Here is a 17,064-nt window from a genome sequence, read left to right as displayed (position 1 = left end):
GTTGCTGGCTCATTCAAATATGTCATATTTTTGGTCTTGAGTAAAAATCACCATCAATTTAAAGGGGGCAAAATTTGCTTCAGTTGGAGACAATATAATTTAAAACGATGCTGGAGTGGAGTGACAATGCCTTAACCTAAGCAAAATTTGTTCAAAATATGTCTGTTGATTAGTTTGCATGAGGTAGAACATAACTGCTTTGACTTTGCTCTTGCCCTTAGAAGAAGAAATTTTATAACTGCTATGGTATCTATTATATATAAAACTTTATATCAGAACTAGAACACCTGTATTTCAGAGCATTTGTGTTTATTCAGTGATGTTTGAAACTCCTAGGCACCTGTGATTAAGACATACTGTTTTTGAAAAAGAGTTCATTCATATGAGTATTCTGTATTGCCCTTTTTTGAATACCAAGGCATTTGTTTCGGTAGCTCGTGCATCCCTGAGAGACATGGTGTTTTCAGGGAGGCTGTTAAAGATAATACTTCCTTGCAAGTCTATTCTGCTTCATCACCCTTGTACTCAGTTGGTATTGTGGCTAAAGCTTGGATGTCTTAGTGGAGAAGTGTGGGATTCTGCTCTGAATTGATTTCAGATCCACAACTGACACTCAGGAAAATCAGTTATCCTCTGTATGCCTGTGCTTCTGCTTTGGAAGGTGGGACTAAAGTTTCTTCCTCTTCCACACCCTTTATAATAAACCAAAAAAAGCCCTCTATTAGCAATACTATATTCTCAAGGTGCAAGTAGAAGATATTGTTAATTATAAACAAATGCAGGCTCTCCAGAGGTATTGCTGTCATCTGCAGAGGAATTTGTAAACAAGGCATGTGTGTGTAGCAGACTTTTCTGTACTCGTCCTTTGTGTGAATCTTAAAAGCATTAAGCCCTTTTTTTTTTCCCCTCCTAAAAAGAAATGCCTTTTAATCTGAGGTGGAGACAGCTTATTATATAGGCAAATTCTTCTCTGTGTGTGCGTGTAGTGTGTGTTGTGTAACAACGCTGATGGGTGAATTTACCTGATGGACAAAAGAAGCTCTTTTCAGCAGAGTGGGGAAAATGAGTGGCTGTGGGACTCAGGTGGAGTGCTGGGAACTGGGTAGGATAGGAGAACAAATTATTTAGCTCTTTAAGGTTGGTCCTGGTACATCTGAAATAACTATAGAAGTAAGAGATCAAAAGATTTAGTAAATGATCTTGTTTGTATTGCAAGCAGAAGTTTTTCTAGTCATTCCCCCCCCTTCCCAGTTCTGAGTTTCCGTTTCTTCATTCAGTGACTGTTCCCTGTTCTTAAAAATTTTTGTTGTTGGGCAGATAGATACCCAAAAAGTCTTTATGACATGAAAACCCTACAAACAATCCTCCACGCAGATGACAGAAACCCTTGTTGATGTCTGGTGCCAAAATGTGTTACAGACAGCAAAACCTATGTGGTAGCTCAGTAGTGCTGTCTCACATCTCTTGCAACAGACTTGACGTGGGTGCCCATAGTTTTCACTGATGCCTTGTATAATTCCTTTTCACGTGGTAGTGCCTGTTCATGCACTTTCTTGGTCATTAAAAGTTTTTTGCAGAACGCCTGGGACAGATACTCTTTAGTTTACTCTTGGATGGCTGAATACTTAAATCTCTTCATTCTGACTGCACAGTTGTCTAAAGCTTCTTTGCAAAATATGCTGGTTTCAGAAGCTTGATGAGATCTCTTATAGCAAAGAATTAGGTGCTGTGGGAATATTTCTTCCCAGTTAGGAAGACGCATAGAGCATGGTGGAAGAAGAGAGAAGAGAGGAAGGACATATTTCTGGGTGGATTGTCCTTGCCTGCACGTATGTTGTTGGACATCTCTGAATTTCCACTTCAACTTAACACTTTCAGTGCTCTCTTACTTTGCATTCACTTGCTGATAATTTTTTTCTGGAGAGTTATTAAGCTGATACGTTTGGCAGAACCTACAGGTGTGTGTAGGGTGGGTCTCCTGCTTAAATGAAGTGGCTAGTTTATGTTGTTGCTGCTCTTTCCCTTTCACCTTCAAATGGCAAGATCTGGCAGGCATTGACAGCCTTTTGTAAGTACGTAGTGATATGAGAAAATTATCTTTCCGTTTATCTTTTTCAAAGAATTAATCTTTTTTGTTTATGAAAAGTCCTTTGTGGAAGGAGGCCTGTATTTCATAGCAGCTTTTCAGCCTGAAACTTCTGTCTAGGCATTTGCATGGAGTATGCACAAACTTCTACCAAGTTAATTTTGTGTAGCTGAGTTATATGAAAGAAGACCAAAATTAGTTTCTAAGTGTCCTGAACAATGTGCCCTTTCCTAATGAGTGTGCTTCGCTGTGCAATGCTATTGTCACTGCAGATTACTAAATGCAAATGTAATCTGTTCCATCAGACTGAACAGATAACCCTGTATGGTTCCTGAGCTACAGGTTAGGGAGTGTTATCTAGTTGTGTTCAGTGTTACGCAAACAATTGGGGCATGTCTTTGCACTAGGTAAGCTACTATTGAATAATGACTGGGCTTGGGTCAGCGGAAGGGCTGGAGGTTTTGCTGTAAAAGGTTACAGACTTGTTTGCTCTGTGTTTGCATTCCCAGAAAGGGAATATTTTAGTCTTTGAATTAAAAAAGAATAGTGTTAGACTTTAGGTCTCATTTCCACCCCTTGCAGTCCTCTTCTCTTGCTCTCTCCCTGCCTATCCATATCTTGAAGAGTTGATTTTTGTCTCTTGTATTTATCCCTTTAGGGTTCTTTTAACTGCTCCCTATTGTTCTTTTTCCAAGACAGTAGCCTTCTCTCTCATCCCATAGTTCAATAGCTTTTAAGGTTGGAAAAGACTGCTGAAATTAATCTACCTTCTGTATAATATATTGTGCAATTTTGCTTTTACTCATATCTGTATTTTAGGAAGCAGTTTTGTTTAAGGACTCTGAGTAAAAGAGGAATCATCCTTTCAGCTTTTGGAGCTACTTGGCATGCTGTTTATGCCTGTGAGATGGGTGCTTTTCCAAATTGGGGGAATTTGAGTGCTCTGTTTATATGTACTCAAGGTACCGTAGGTGTTTCATTATCGTGAATGTGATCTCTTCATGTCAGCGCTGCTTGGTGCAGAATGTCAACTATTGCAGTCTGTTTTTTCTCTTGTTTGGCTTTGTTCCAGATATATGCCCTCTTCGCAACTTGTGTTTTCTTTTGTTACTAACAGTTTTAAGAACTTCGATTTGGAAGACTCTCAGAAGTGTGCAGTAGACTGGTTGATGATTGGCCCCTCTTCCAAGAGGGAGGAGTACAAAGTGTGTGGATCATCCATACCTCCATCTTTCATCTCTGCAAGGGACCATGTTTGGATATTTTTTCACTCAGATGCATCAAGCTCAGGACAAGCTCAGGGATTTCGCCTTTCTTATATTAGAGGTAAAACCTTACAGTTTTCTTGGCTTCACTTACACTCTCTCTGGCAAAACTTGAAGATGATAGTATTTTTTGTTGACAGGAGTCTTGGGCCAGTCTTGATGACTAAGGTGCTAGCTTGGTAACACTGATATTATTTCCACTTGGGTTTTTAACAGTATTCCTGAAGTGTACTGGCCTGACCGATTGACTTGTGTCATGCAGGGTAGTAGACATTAAAAAGTGACATCAGATGGTTCCAAAAGTTTTGATACTGGCTTTTTTCTCCTTGCCCTCTTTCACAGGAAAGATAGGTCAGGCTGTATGCCAGCCAGATGAATTCCACTGTGCAAATGGAAAGTGTATTCCCAGTACTTGGAAGTGTAATTCCATGGATGAGTGTGGTGATAACTCGGATGAGAGAAACTGCACTGTCCCTCCAACAGAGCCTCCATCCAGCATCTGTCCCTCAGGAATGTTCCAGTGCAGTGCAGCCCACTCCACCAAGTGCTTGATGAACGAGCTGAGATGTAATTCAGTTAAGGACTGCAGTGATGGTTCGGATGAAGATAATTGTCCTGATCTTTCCTGTGGCAAAAGGCTGGGTAATTTTTATGGATCTTTTGCTTCCCCAGATTTATTCCGTGCTGATCACAGCAGATCAGACCTTCGCTGCACATGGTACGTGGACACACAAGATAATCGACATGTTCTGTTGCAGCTTGATTTGCAGTTAGGCTACAACGACTATGTAAAGGTGTATGATGGCATTGGAGAGAGAGGTGATAAATTAATGCAAACGTTTTCGTACCATAACAATAGGCATTCGGTGAGCGTGGAGTCATCAAAGGGCCAGCTCACTGTCTCATATCATGCTCGCTCCAAGAGCACTGGCCACGGGTTCAATGCGACCTATCAGGTGAAAGGCTATTGCCTTCCTTGGGAACACCCTTGTGGAAGCGATGAGGAGTGTTTCACAGATAAGCAGCATTGTGATGGCTGGTGGCACTGTCCGAATGGCAAGGATGAGGAGAACTGTCCTGCTTGCCAGAAGAATGAATACCCATGTGAAGGAAACAGTGGGCTTTGTTACTCAATACTTGATCGCTGCAATAACCAAAAGAACTGCCCAGATGGCTCGGATGAAAAAAACTGCTTTACTTGCCAGCCAGGAAACTTCCATTGTGGTACAAATCTGTGCATCTTTGAGACTTGGCGCTGCGACGGCCAAGAAGACTGTCAGGATGGAAGTGATGAACACAACTGCCTGGTGATTGTTCCCAGGAAGGTCATCACAGCTGCTCTGATTGGGAGTCTTGTGTGTGGCTTGCTGCTGGTGATAGCACTGGGTTGTGCATTTAAATTATATTCTCTGAGGACCAGGGAATACAGGTAAGCATGTTGCTTTTATGATGCTTTAATAGCTGTGGTGTTTTTTTCCTTTTTGTTTAAAGGAAAAAAGTCGATTGTTAACCAGAGAATTGGCAAAACACTGTGAAATCAATCCAAGGAATTGATGACAATTAAATAGCAGTCACTGCATTAGGCTTAGAGAAGAGTATTTAAGATTTTCGGAAGTAGTGAGGGGAATGTCAGCTCTTCTGTGGTCTGTGAGAAATATACATTTATTGTGCAGCCTGGCAGAACCTGTATCTAACTTAAAACTGTTTTGAGCAGTTTCCTCTCCCACCTCCTCCTCCTGCAACAAGCCCCTTGCACTGCCAAAAACTAAATGCTGAACTGTTACAGTGAAGTCTTTGCCGAATCTGAACTGAGTAACTCTCCCCCTGCCCTCCCCAAATACTGTACTTCTCAGTTCTACTAAAAGCAATGCCTTGTAGTGGTGGGGCCTGTTCTGAGCAGTTTTTTACCTCCACTGTTCCCACTGGTGTGACCTCTGCCCCTTTACCCTGGTCCTGTATGCCTTGCTATATGGATAGCGTGTGTGTGTGTGTTTCTGTGTCTGTGTTTGTGCAAGTGTGGTTCTGCCCTTTGGGAGAGAGTCGTAAGGGACTTTCTGAAGCCCATCTCTTGTCATGTGCACCAGCTCTGTGCTGCTGACACTGTTCGTGTTTTCAGCACAGTGTGCTTTACATTCTCTCCAGATCAAATCTGCATGATTAAGGAGCTGGAGACCAGCCGCCGTGCTATGTTGGGAACCTTGGTGCCTCAGTTCTGGCAGGACAGCCAAAGCTCTCTGCAGCTGCAAGCTGCCCCTGTTGTGTGATTGTTTCTAGTTCTTAATGTTGTCTTTTCCAAAAATAACCTTTAGGCCCTTGCTGAACAAGTTACCACTGTTACTGGCATAAGCTGGCCTATTGAAAAAACTCCAGTTGCCACAGAGTCCAACCTGGGACTGCACCAAAGAGTTTGCTGATTTGATTCACTGATGCTTATACCCTGTACTCTTGTTCCTTTTGTTTATTTTAGCATCCTGAGCCTAGATTAAGGTTTGTGGTTTTGATGATAGCGTGAAGCACTCTGCAGTGCTTTTATACGTTAATGTGAGGAAGGCAGGACAAACTGACTGTTACTCTCTTCCATGTTTTTCCTCTGGTTCTGTTTCCAGAGCCTTTGAGACCCAGATGACGCGACTCGAGGCAGAGTTTGTGCGGCGGGAAGCTCCACCTTCCTATGGGCAGCTGATTGCACAAGGACTTATCCCCCCAGTTGAAGATTTCCCTGTGTACAATGCGTCACAAGTATGGAGATATGAGGGCTAATGAACCTATCAGCAGCCAATAAATCTGGATATGTATTCTTTCAGTAGCTGTCCTAATTATATGGAAGTCATATAAAAATGTGTATGTTTTACTTGGAGCTGAAGAACCACAGTTATGCATCTTGGTGCTGTGGGTAGTTTTGAACACATTACATGTATTTGCTAGCAAACAGCAGTGAGATAAGCACATGCTGTTTTGCTGTACATCAAGATAGAATGCACAGAGACAAAGATCAGAAAGTAAACAGAAAAAAGGCTTTTCAAGCTGAAACTGTAAATGTGCCTGAAGCGATAAGAAAGTAAGGTCTCGAGCAGTATTTCTGGGAAATTCTGGGATTATTTTTCATTTACAAATACATTACACTGGGAAGCCATTAAGTCATTCTTCTATTTCATTGCTGAGTTGTCAAAACTCCTGTGCCCTGTCAAAAGTATCCAACTGTGATACAGTTCCTAGTGTGATAAAGCACTTGTAGTTTGTTACTCCAGTGGAAAAGTAGTTTGCCTTGGCCTTTCTTCTCTGCTGTTGTCATCAGATTTTGAGGATCCTCTGCTATTGCTGATGACAGAGGACTCAGTGGTCTGCAGTCTGGTTCTTTAGTGGTGGTGTGATTGCATGAGCGGAGCATCTTCCTGGGCAGACGAGCAGAGCTTAAACTCATAAAGGAAACACTCTAAGAAAGAGTCTTTTGGTACAGGCAGAGCTGTCTTTGGTATTCCTAAATAGTTCATTAGAAAATACGCATTTAACGAGGAAGTGTAGGGGTCAAGTCTGAGAATTCTGGTAAGGTGGAGATAGTGCAAAGAACAGGGTTTGGGAGAAGTCTTTTGACTATGCGTGAAATCATAGTTTGTTATGTCTGTGTTACAGGCTTCTGTGCTGCAGAACATTCGAACAGCCATGAGGAGACAGATGAGACGACACTCGTCAAGACGGAGCTCATCTCGGCGGCGCTTGGGCAGGCTCTGGAACAGACTCTTCCACAGACCTCGGGTGAGAGGACAGATCCCGCTCCTGACGCCTGCCCGCACTTCACAGACTACACTGGGTGATGGAATCATCAACCATGCTGATGGGACTATTCGGAGTCCTCCACCTTCCCCCGAAGGACCTAGTTTAGAGGCAAATGCCCGTAGCCAAGCCAGGGGCCTACAAGAAGCTGGATGTAGCAGCTTGCAGCCAGAGACTGAAATCACAGAGCCATCACCTTCAAATGTCTTGTCGAATACTTGCACAGCAGCACATGCAGAGCCTGAGGCTGGACGCGCTGATAAATCTTTAGGTGCTGAGACCTCTGGCAGTGAGCTTAAGCAGTCCAGTAAAGTGGATTCAGGAAAGGCTTTTAGAGATCCTTTATCTGAAAGTGTTACAGAAACGATCCATGGAGGGTCAGCATCCAGGAGGACTGTCCCAGAGGACAGTAGTTTAAGTAGAAGTCATCCGCTGAGTGAAGAGCCATGTATGTTACCCTTAAAAAAGTGGGAGTCTGCTTATCCAGACAGCCCTATGCATGTTCATATCCAAGTGGATGGACAAAACCGATGTTGCCCTAACTCATACCGGGAGGAGCCTTTGGGTATTCATGCAGCTTGTTGCCATTCTGTGGAAGTGCCAATGTTAGAGTCCTCTACTCCCCTCTCTGAAATCAATACCAGTGATGATGAATCTTTACTTGTTTGCTAATAAAAGTTTTTGTTTTGGCCCTGTAAGTTTTGTAACTTCATTGTTTATATCACAGTGCACTTTGATAGGTGATATGTCTGTGCTCTCAACTTTGTCTTTTAAAACCAGTGTGCTTTAATCCCACGGGGAGTGCAGTACAAGACTAAATGGGACAAATTTTTGTCTTCGTTGCTATTCCTGAAACTCCAGTGGGGCAGAAGTAGGCCAGTATGCGATGTCAGGGGCTAGGAGAGCAAGAATGTGTCACTGCAGTTTGGAGGCATCTCCATCCTCTGGTATTTCTTCTGTGCATTTATTCACTGCATTCAGGGAATTAGTGTTTCTTGGCTTTTCAAGTGGTCTTACTGAAACTAGAGAGCGCTCTGTTGGAACCTGGGGCAGGCACCAGTCATTGTAACTATGAGTACTAAACTAGAAAGAATGTCTTTTTAGACATCATAATTTAATTAAAACTTAATAATTTTAATTACAAATACTTAGAAGGTATTTCCTTTGTAAGGTAAATCCTTTGTAGCTTCCTCTTTATAGAAATTGCTCACTTCCTTTGCTCCTTTCAGAAATGTTTTGATGGCCATATGTACCTTGAAGTATCCTCTAAAACCAAAGTTTCTGTATAGAATACCCAGAATGATACCAGGTGTCTTAATCTGCTACAGTTTTGTAATAAGAGATTAACAGTGTTCAGTATAAGCGGAGTGCATTGAACCCTGGTTGCAGCAATATTTCTTTTTTGTGTTGTCATATGTTACATTCTTTTCATAGTGATGTTGTGAAGGTTGAAGAATTGTTTGCTTTCTCCCTACCCTCTTTTTCCCCTCCTCCTTTCTCTTTTCAGGGACTTTCATGATTATACCAATTTGGGTGTGCCCTGAAGGACACTGAGGCTTCACAGCTCCCATTGGCTGCAGTAGGAAGCACTGAGCACTTGGAAACTGTCAGGATCGGACTTCTATTTTATTTTTAAATAAAATCTGCTTCACAGGTTTGCTTGTAAATCCGCTACCTAGGTGCAGATGTATAAATCAGGTCTGTTTTTAGTTTTTATTTTTAGAGGATGCTATTTTGTTTGCTTTTTTCTTTTAAGAACTGAAATAGATCAGTGCCATTTCCAAAGCTGACGCTGTGTGGATTGTACAATGCTTAAATGTAAACTGGTGCCTTTTTGGTTTTTAGAGTGTAATTAAAAGCAAGCAAGTTATTTACCTGGAAGGGTGACATTGCTTAAGCAGGAGTGAGTTGGTGCAGAATGACAGAATACTACTGTGTGATAGCTTGACCCTGTTGCAATGGTTGGGGTGTTGGCCGGGCTCCCCCATGCTCTAATGAGCTCTGGTTCAATTCCCCCATGACGCAGTGACAAACTAAGATGCTTTACATAGGAATTAAGAAGGAAGTTGCTGCTGCTGCTCTGTAAATGCCTGAGTGCTCTGAAGCCTGTTCATTGCTGTAGGAATTCAAGTCGCCCAAAGTTATTAATTGAACTTGTAGAGTTGAGGTGGACTTTGGCATCCGTGGACCTGGGCTCTGCTGTCCACAGGACTCTCCTGGCTATAAAAGCAAACAGGCTTTCGCAGTGAACGGTTAAGTTTACATCAAAGTGTCAAAGATGTTTTACCTTTAAATGGGCTATATCTTGCCCTGGATCTTTTACTAGGACTCCCTTTGGGAGTGCCTTAAAAAGAACAAGGAATAGGACTTTGGCTTTTTTTTTTTTTCTCTGCAGTTGCAGGTTGGTTTCATACTGTGCATTCCAGAGGCAGAAGATTCAAACTCCTTAAGGGCATTTATAGCAGGAAGGGCTTGTGGCAAAATGCGTAACGAGTAAGAGTCGTAGTTACATAAAATAAATACTGCTCGCTCATCTTTTTTTTTCAAGTGCTTTTGTGATCAGAATTCATTTCGTCGAAGGAAATGCAGTTTTGAAAGAGATCTTGCTTTCATAGCATTTGTAAACATTTTAGGTACATTCCACCTTTGCAAGGCCATGTACTGTAGTCATTACACTGCCAGGGTTGTTTGCATCTAAGGCTACAGGTTTTGGTGTCCTTCTTTTTGTCTAAAGGTAATTTTAAATACATAGAATTGTATGTGTAAAGTAGTTAATTATAATTGGGAGGAAGATTATATTTCAAGGTTAATATTGTGTAGATATGAAGGACCTTAGAAATAAGTGTGTGCTTAATTCTGTTACAGAACTGTATTTCTATAATAAAATAATGTTGATCGTACTATGTCTTAAACTATTGCCACTGTAAGGCTCTTAAAATACGAACTTCAGAATACTGCTATATTTTGGGAACAACCCTGAACAGCTAACACTGTATTTTATTTTAAGATGTGTAACTTCACATAATTTCTTACATATACATATTTTGTGTACTGATCCATTTGGTAACTTGGTGGAAATTTCATTGAGAAGGTTTTATTTCTAGAAACTTAAAAAAATCCATGTTAATGAAAATTTGATGCTTGAAGGGTGCAGAAATGTTCACAGCCCTCACTACTGGAATTTATAGCCTTGCATAGTGCTCTTTGTAAGCACCTAACTTTTGTATTCTGCAACACAGTATTCTCTCCCAGCTCCCCTAGCTCATTCCTTGGAGGGAAGAGTCACAAATTTAGTGTTAGTTTTGCAGAAGAAATCTCGATGTCTGCGCTGTGAGCACAAACAAGTGCATTGCAGTGTCCTGGAATGTCAATACCTGAAGAAACCACGAAGTCTGCCTTAGTGTATGTCTGCCCTTCCTCCAGCTCTTGTAAGCATTAAACAGTGAATCAGCCATCCTCAAAGACACTGTTCTGTTTTATGTAAGCTGCCTCCTTGTATTCAGAACTTCTGAAAATTAAAAAAAAAAAAGTGAAAAACTGCTACTATGCCAGACATGCGAACAGGAAGATCTCGTTACATTTCTTTGCTCAGTGGAAAATACCACACTTCAATGACTATACAACCTAAAGTTAATCTGCTAATAAACTTGTTAATTTTTTAATTTTATTTTAATAATGCTTTTCTGCACTCTTTAAAGATTTTTGCAGGCAGAAAGTATTTAGGATAGTTGGGTGGGGTTTTTTGTTTGTGTTTGTTTGGTTTTTTTCCCCCAGATACAAAACTCCCCTGTTAAGCAGCCAAAAAACCCCTCCCTAAAAAAATCTCTGAATAGACAATACCACCTACACTGGTTTAAGAAGAATGGAAGCTCATCAGCAGCATTAAGGGAAAAGTGACCCCCTTACGTTTTCTCTTACTGCTATTAAAACATGGGAAGTATTTCTGTTTGAAATTCTGGCACCTTCCAGCTTGTGTATGACTCTGTAACATCCCTTAAATGTACTCGTTTTCTGTTCTCTGCTTTTTAAAAATTTTTTTTATTTTTATTTACATGTTGTATATATTCATTTAGATATAACATTTTACCTTAACGTATGTACAGGTATATGGTTCAGGTATGGCATCATGGTTGCCAGTGTCTGCTGGTTCCTGGACAATGATACTAAGCAAGTAAGATGCTGGGCATCATCATACTTTGCTCTTGCTTTGGATTTCTTCATTTTTAATAAAATTTCATGTGCCCAGAGACTGTGGGTTTCTGACTCTCACTCTAACATCAAAGATTGAGGGTGCCTAAATTGTACTTCCACAGCCTTTGTTTGGTTTGGTTTTGGTTTGTGGGTGGGTTTTATTATCTGCTTTTTCTAGTAGCTGAAGCTGTGGAGGTACATAGATTTTTTTTAGATAGTACATGTGAAATCTTACTGCTAGCAATTCACTGTTGTGTACAACTGCCTTTAAAATGCACGTATGCATATACCCCAAATAACAAAAAGAAGCCCTGAAGTGTATGGCTCTTCAGGTTGTTAAAAAAAAAAAAAAAAATCATATCTGAAGTACAGCCTCTCATTCCCACTGCTGAGGGCAATGCTTGTTTTGCTGATGCTTCCCCTTCCCGTTCTGTGCTTTGGAGGGTACCACTGGCTCTATCCTGCTGTTGTTCAGTAGAAGGTAGAGGCTGAGTTATTCTGTGTTGACACAGATTTACTCTGCGGACTTGGAAATCTTTATTGAAGAGAATTGGACAGACTTTTTGGTCATCCACATTTTTATCCGTAGCCATGAAGGGTGGAAGGACACGGCTTGATGCAGAGGGATAATACCTCCTAACCTAGTAGAAAGAGTGCTTGCTTGCTTCGTCATGAAGTGCTGTTTCAGCTGCAATGATAGTGGCACAAGCAGTAATGCTACAAACCATATCCTGACGTAAGTGAGGCTGAAATGAATATAGCCCATAAAACGGAAACGGAGTAATAAACGATAGCTGTGCACTTGCAGCAGAGTTTGTAGATGGCCTCTCCAGTGCAATAGGTATGTCTTACAACAAACCAAGGAGCTAACTTGAAAAGCCTTGAGGGAATTACATATTTTTTAATCAAGACCTTTTTCTGAGAGGGACAACTGCTTTTACTTATTTAGGATTTTTGGTCTTTGCAGGAAACTTGAGTTTTAATGTCCCAGGCAGCCGTTAGGATTTAAAATTCAGTACAAATGGCTATCTGCCCATGACCTGAACTCGCAGGTAGCAAACCTCCTCTGTCTCTTGTCAGTCTGTTACCCTAGCAAACTCTGTTCAATAAGCCACCCTTCCCTTTTCAGATTCTGGCTCTTGTGATCTCGGCTACAGCGATTAAATGGTGACCAAGGCTGATGTGAGTGGTAGGGGTTGATGTTTTATTCCCTCTTCATTCTTTGTTTCCTGCCTTATAATGCCATCTAGGTGGTCTTCCCTTCTATTGCTATCCCTTACCCTAGATACTTTAAGACATTTATTTTTGGTCTCTCAGCATCTCTTGGCCACTTTATCATCCTTTTCCTTGGTTTTTTCTGTTTTCATGTGTCCAAGTGCAGAAGTTTCTTGCTGAAGTTAGAGCACCGGTGAGAAGTGTCAAGGAATAAGGGGGATAGGTTTAAACAAAGAAGGCGGCTTTGCTTGTGTTCGCAGCTGGGGACAGAGGTGGTGACCCAGGTGGGTGCATCCTCCTGAGAAAGAGCACAGCCGTCTGAACTCTAAAGCTTTAGAAAATGACAAATTCCAGCAAGGTTTACCTTTGATTTTGTTTTTTATGTTTTCGTTCACGACAGGTACTTCAATATCTCTCAAAACTCCTCGTCAGCTGAATAATTGCTAACTTCTTGTCATTCGGTGCTTGGTACAAAGGGGCTGGAAAGCAAACACATTTTGTTTTCTAAGTTTCAAGAATTCACAAGTAAGAGAGTGAAAAATGAGAGATACCTTGACAAAGGCCTCTGAAAATTAAGCATGGGACAGCACCTTTGCTGGGGGTGGGTTGGTTGGTTGTTGGTTTGTCTGTCTGTTTTCCCCTCAAAAGATGAGTCATTGTATTTAGCTTCAGCTCTTCAGCACAGAGAGGCACGTTTGCTCTCACAGCGTTAGCTTGTTCACAGAAAGGAAACAGGAGTGGGCTCCGTCCCAGGCTTCCCAGCCCAGCCCAGCTCAGCTCCTCACCGGGCGATGGCAGTGCTCTTCTGGAGCCGCCAGCTCTAGTCTCGTGGTCGAAGGCTGGGTCAGGGTTGCGCTTTCAGAAGTGATCGAGCGTGGCTAATGAAATCTTGTCTGCATATTTTTAGATACGTTTTTTGTAAAGATCCTTCCAGATGTGATATTAAATGCCCAGTGACTCATCAATCTTTTCTGAGTTGGATGAAAGCTCTGACCTGCTCAGAGTCTCTTACCTTGACCCTGCTGAGATCAAACTCTTCTGGTTTATGTACCAACGAGAACTGAAAACAACTAAATCCTTTATCAAGTTGATGAAAACGCTGGAGAGTGGCTGGGCCAGCAGCAGCAACTCTGCCTCATTCTCCCTGTGCTTCCCATCGGTGCCCACCCAGCTCCTATTTCCTACTGAAAGTCGTCTTATTTGGGAGAGGGACTATCTTCCCACTCTTCCTTTTACACAGCACGTAGCACAGTGACGTCGTGATCTGTTGCTGCTTTTCTCGGTACTGTGATAATGCAGATAAGAATAACCCAATACTTCTTTTACTGACTTTGCGTTCAGCTTACAGGTGATACTCTTGTTAATACTTGCATTATCTCATTTTCCCTCTGAAATTCTCCGAGTGCTGTATTATTGCCAGCGCTAAAAGAATTTTCTGCATTACAGCCTCTAATATTTTATGCTACATTAATATAATAGCATATAAATATATAGTCTTATATAGTATTGCATTGCTTTTAAAGCTTTGTTTAAACTCCTTCCTTTTGGAAGCAACGTGCTTTTCTGTATCAAGTATCACAATATTCTTGACATGCTTGTAATGTCAGCTGTCTCAGGGATTTTCTTTTGTTCAGTGGGCTTTAAAATACTAGCAATTATGTCTCCTTTGGGTCTGTTGCTTCACCTTTTGGAAAAATCACACTTAGGTGGGGTTGAGCATGCTGCTAAATTTCATTTAGCATATGAATTTATCTTTCTAGTTCTGTGCGTTGATTTCTATGGTTAGAAATTGTACACATGAGGATCTAACTTTTGCAAAGCCTTTCAAAAATAATATATGTGATGTTGGGAGCACAGATGAAGCTGTTCCTAAAAATGAAATAAGACATCGTGGAACATCTTTTGGGGATTGGTATATAATTTGAAGATGATCTCTACTAAACCAGCCTGTTCTAAATTCAGCCTTCTAATTTAAGGGCAAGTGTTGATTGTTTCAAAGCATGGCAGTATAGTCAGGGAAAATTGGAGCCAAACCCAGTTAACAACTATGAGGCAATTGGTCCTTGAATTTTGCTTTTGATTTCCTTAAACAGTAGCCAAGGAAAGCCTTGGTAGCAGTTACAGCACATTATTATTATTATTATTATTATTATTATTATTACTACTACTACTACTACTACTACCACTACCTTTCTCATTACCATACAGACTTGTTTTCTCAAGAGCTGCAAAGTTTCTGTGCTGGCTGATTTCCATACCTTAATTATTTAAACAAATGAAAATAAAACCACGCCAAAACTTAGCAGTTCTGAAAACAATCATTATTGCTGGTGCTATAATACATTTAATATGCTCACTAGATAATAAAGTTATTGAAAAAAATAATCTGTTGGAAATTATACCACAGAAAGTGGATTTTGAACCATGGAAAATAAGACTCAGCCACAAGAGCCTCTGACATGGGTTAAGTGTTTGGGTGCTGCTTAGCCCGTATAAATAGGGCAGGTGTGCTGTTAATTAAAAAAAAAAAAGGCAAGCTGAATATATATGACTTTTATCAGCAAACTTTATATATTCATAACATTATTTCAAATATGGAATCTCTCTTTACACGTGTGCATATGTACACACCAAACCACATCTTTTTCTTGAGCTAAATATATATTTTAATCTCTTACGATTAACAGCTTTATACAAAGAGAAGAGTGTAAGTTGTGTTTCTTTTTAGTGTCTACCATCTGAAAGTTTGGAGAGAGATGGATAGATATTTAAAAATAAAAATACTTCTGAATAATGCATTGTGTTGGAAAGGTACGTTCCTTAAGCTCGCTCCTTATTTTGAGTCTGTTCTTAAATCTTTGTAGAGCATGTGATACTTGACACATAAGAGATTAATGAATCCTTAATATTTATACCAGGGCCTGTAACACATAGAAAGATACTTTTTAAATTACATTCACATGGCTGTTACCAAGGCTACTGAACATGATAGTTTTTGTTTTCAAAAGTTGCAAAAGAATGGTGGTGATTCAAAATATTGCTCGCAGCTGTTCTTGCATTTTGCATTTTCAAAAGATTCTTTGGTGTGAAAGTGGCCATATTGCTACAGCAGCAAACCTCTATATATTAATCAAATGCATGAACTAGATTTTTTTTCCTAGTGTTTGCCACAAATAAAATATGCAAAACACTTTCTAAAGAGCATCTGATGTGAGAATGATTTAGGCTTGTTACTTGGCTGAGCATAGTGGAAATGGGGAATTTGTCTCTGAAGCAATGTGGTATCACCTGACACTTCAGTAAAAAGGAGAAAGGTCGGGCTTCTTTCCCATGTTTCCCTCGAGTTCGCACTGCTGAGCCCGCTGCAAACCCCTCCACATCTTCTGTCCTCCGCCGTCAGCACCCAGATAGTGCTGAGCTTCATGCAAATGTTCCTGGGCAGTGCAATGAGCTCCGTCCCCATGCGGGATACAGGAACCCAGCTCTGCCTTTGCAAAAATGCTTCAAAATTGAGATCCTTCAGATTTTTATCACTACTTCTGTATACTTTTTTTCTGCATCACCCAATGATGTCTGAGCAGTCAAGCAGACTGCTGATTTTGGATGATTGACTCTAAGGTCCGCCCGAGCGGGTTAGTGTTCAGCACAATGACCCTGTCCCTGGCCGGGCCGGTGCTCGGATGGAGGCACTGGGCTCTCGCAGGTATGTGGAGGGATGATCCTTTGGATTGTAACTTTGACACCTCATGTGTTATGTGGGGATTCACCCTACCCAGGGACAGCAACAGGAATTTTTCCTGCTGGCATGGGTGTCTCCTCGCTTTGTCTTGATCTTTTCCACTTTGATTTTGCATTGGGAGCTGCCCTACTTTTGAAATGCCTAAATTTGTGTGTTTCTGATGGACCCTCGTGGCTGCTAAAATCAGTATTCCAGAGCTGTAGCTGTGCTGCTTTCCCCTGCTGAGCAAGTGCACTGCCAGAAAAAAAACAACCAGCGCCTTATTTTATATTTTATTACTTTTTTTTTCCTCTTTTTTTCTTTTTTTTAGGGAAAGACTAAAAGCTACAGATGCCATAAAGGGTGTAGCTCATTTTATGGGCTTCACTATTGGAGCTCTAAAAACATTTCTTTTTTTTTTTTTTTTCCAGAAAAACATTTTGCAAAAATCAGCATGTAAACAAGAAGCCACTTCAGCCTCGGAGGCCGCGTCATTATTTCCTCGCGGCCGTCTCGCTCGCTGGTCGCCAAGAGCGGGCCGAGGGTGCCTCCTCTTCCTCGGCACCTCCCCCCTGAGGGTAGACCACAAAACACAGCTTCTGTCCCCAGCACGTCATGGACTCTGCGAAGAGCAAACGTGCGGGTGGTTAATGGGGATGCTCGAGCTCTTCTAAACAAAAGCGCGAGGCTGGGGCGATGCAACGTGTGAATGAACGTGCATCTTCCCAGCCGGGGCCGCTCAACCCTGTCGCACAGCCGATTGCCCCCTCCAACCCCAAAGGGGGTTGGGTGGAGATGAAAACATCTCCAGCTCAGCG

At 41.3% G+C, this 17,064-nt stretch overlaps 2 protein-coding genes across 7 annotated transcripts in view; one reads left to right on the top strand and one right to left on the bottom strand.

The window, feature by feature from the left end:
• The window catches only part of LRP3 (LDL receptor related protein 3), a 28,239-nt gene extending 16,868 nt beyond the window's left edge, over positions 1-11,371 (top strand). For all 6 annotated transcript variants that reach the window (XM_052795415.1, XM_052795414.1, XM_052795418.1 and 3 more), the window contains 4 exons: positions 3,204-3,412; positions 3,694-4,780; positions 5,958-6,090; positions 6,982-11,371. In XM_052795415.1, coding sequence (XP_052651375.1) covers positions 3,204-3,412; positions 3,694-4,780; positions 5,958-6,090; positions 6,982-7,794 — 2,242 coding nt within the window. In that variant the 3' untranslated portion in view covers positions 7,795-11,371. The remainder of the gene's footprint in view (positions 1-3,203; positions 3,413-3,693; positions 4,781-5,957; positions 6,091-6,981) is intronic.
• A 4,876-nt stretch (positions 11,372-16,247) lies between these two features.
• The window catches only part of SLC7A10 (solute carrier family 7 member 10), a 45,789-nt gene continuing 44,972 nt past the window's right edge, over positions 16,248-17,064 (bottom strand). The window contains 1 exon segment of the mRNA XM_052795421.1: positions 16,248-16,868. Coding sequence (XP_052651381.1) covers positions 16,741-16,868 — 128 coding nt within the window. The 3' untranslated portion in view covers positions 16,248-16,740.

This window comes from Harpia harpyja, chromosome 9 (assembly GCF_026419915.1).
Source record: "Harpia harpyja isolate bHarHar1 chromosome 9, bHarHar1 primary haplotype, whole genome shotgun sequence".
Classification (NCBI taxonomy): Eukaryota; Metazoa; Chordata; class Aves; order Accipitriformes; family Accipitridae; genus Harpia; species Harpia harpyja.
The sequence above is the reverse complement of the archived record's forward strand: the minus strand, read 5'-3'. Positions and strand labels throughout refer to the sequence as shown.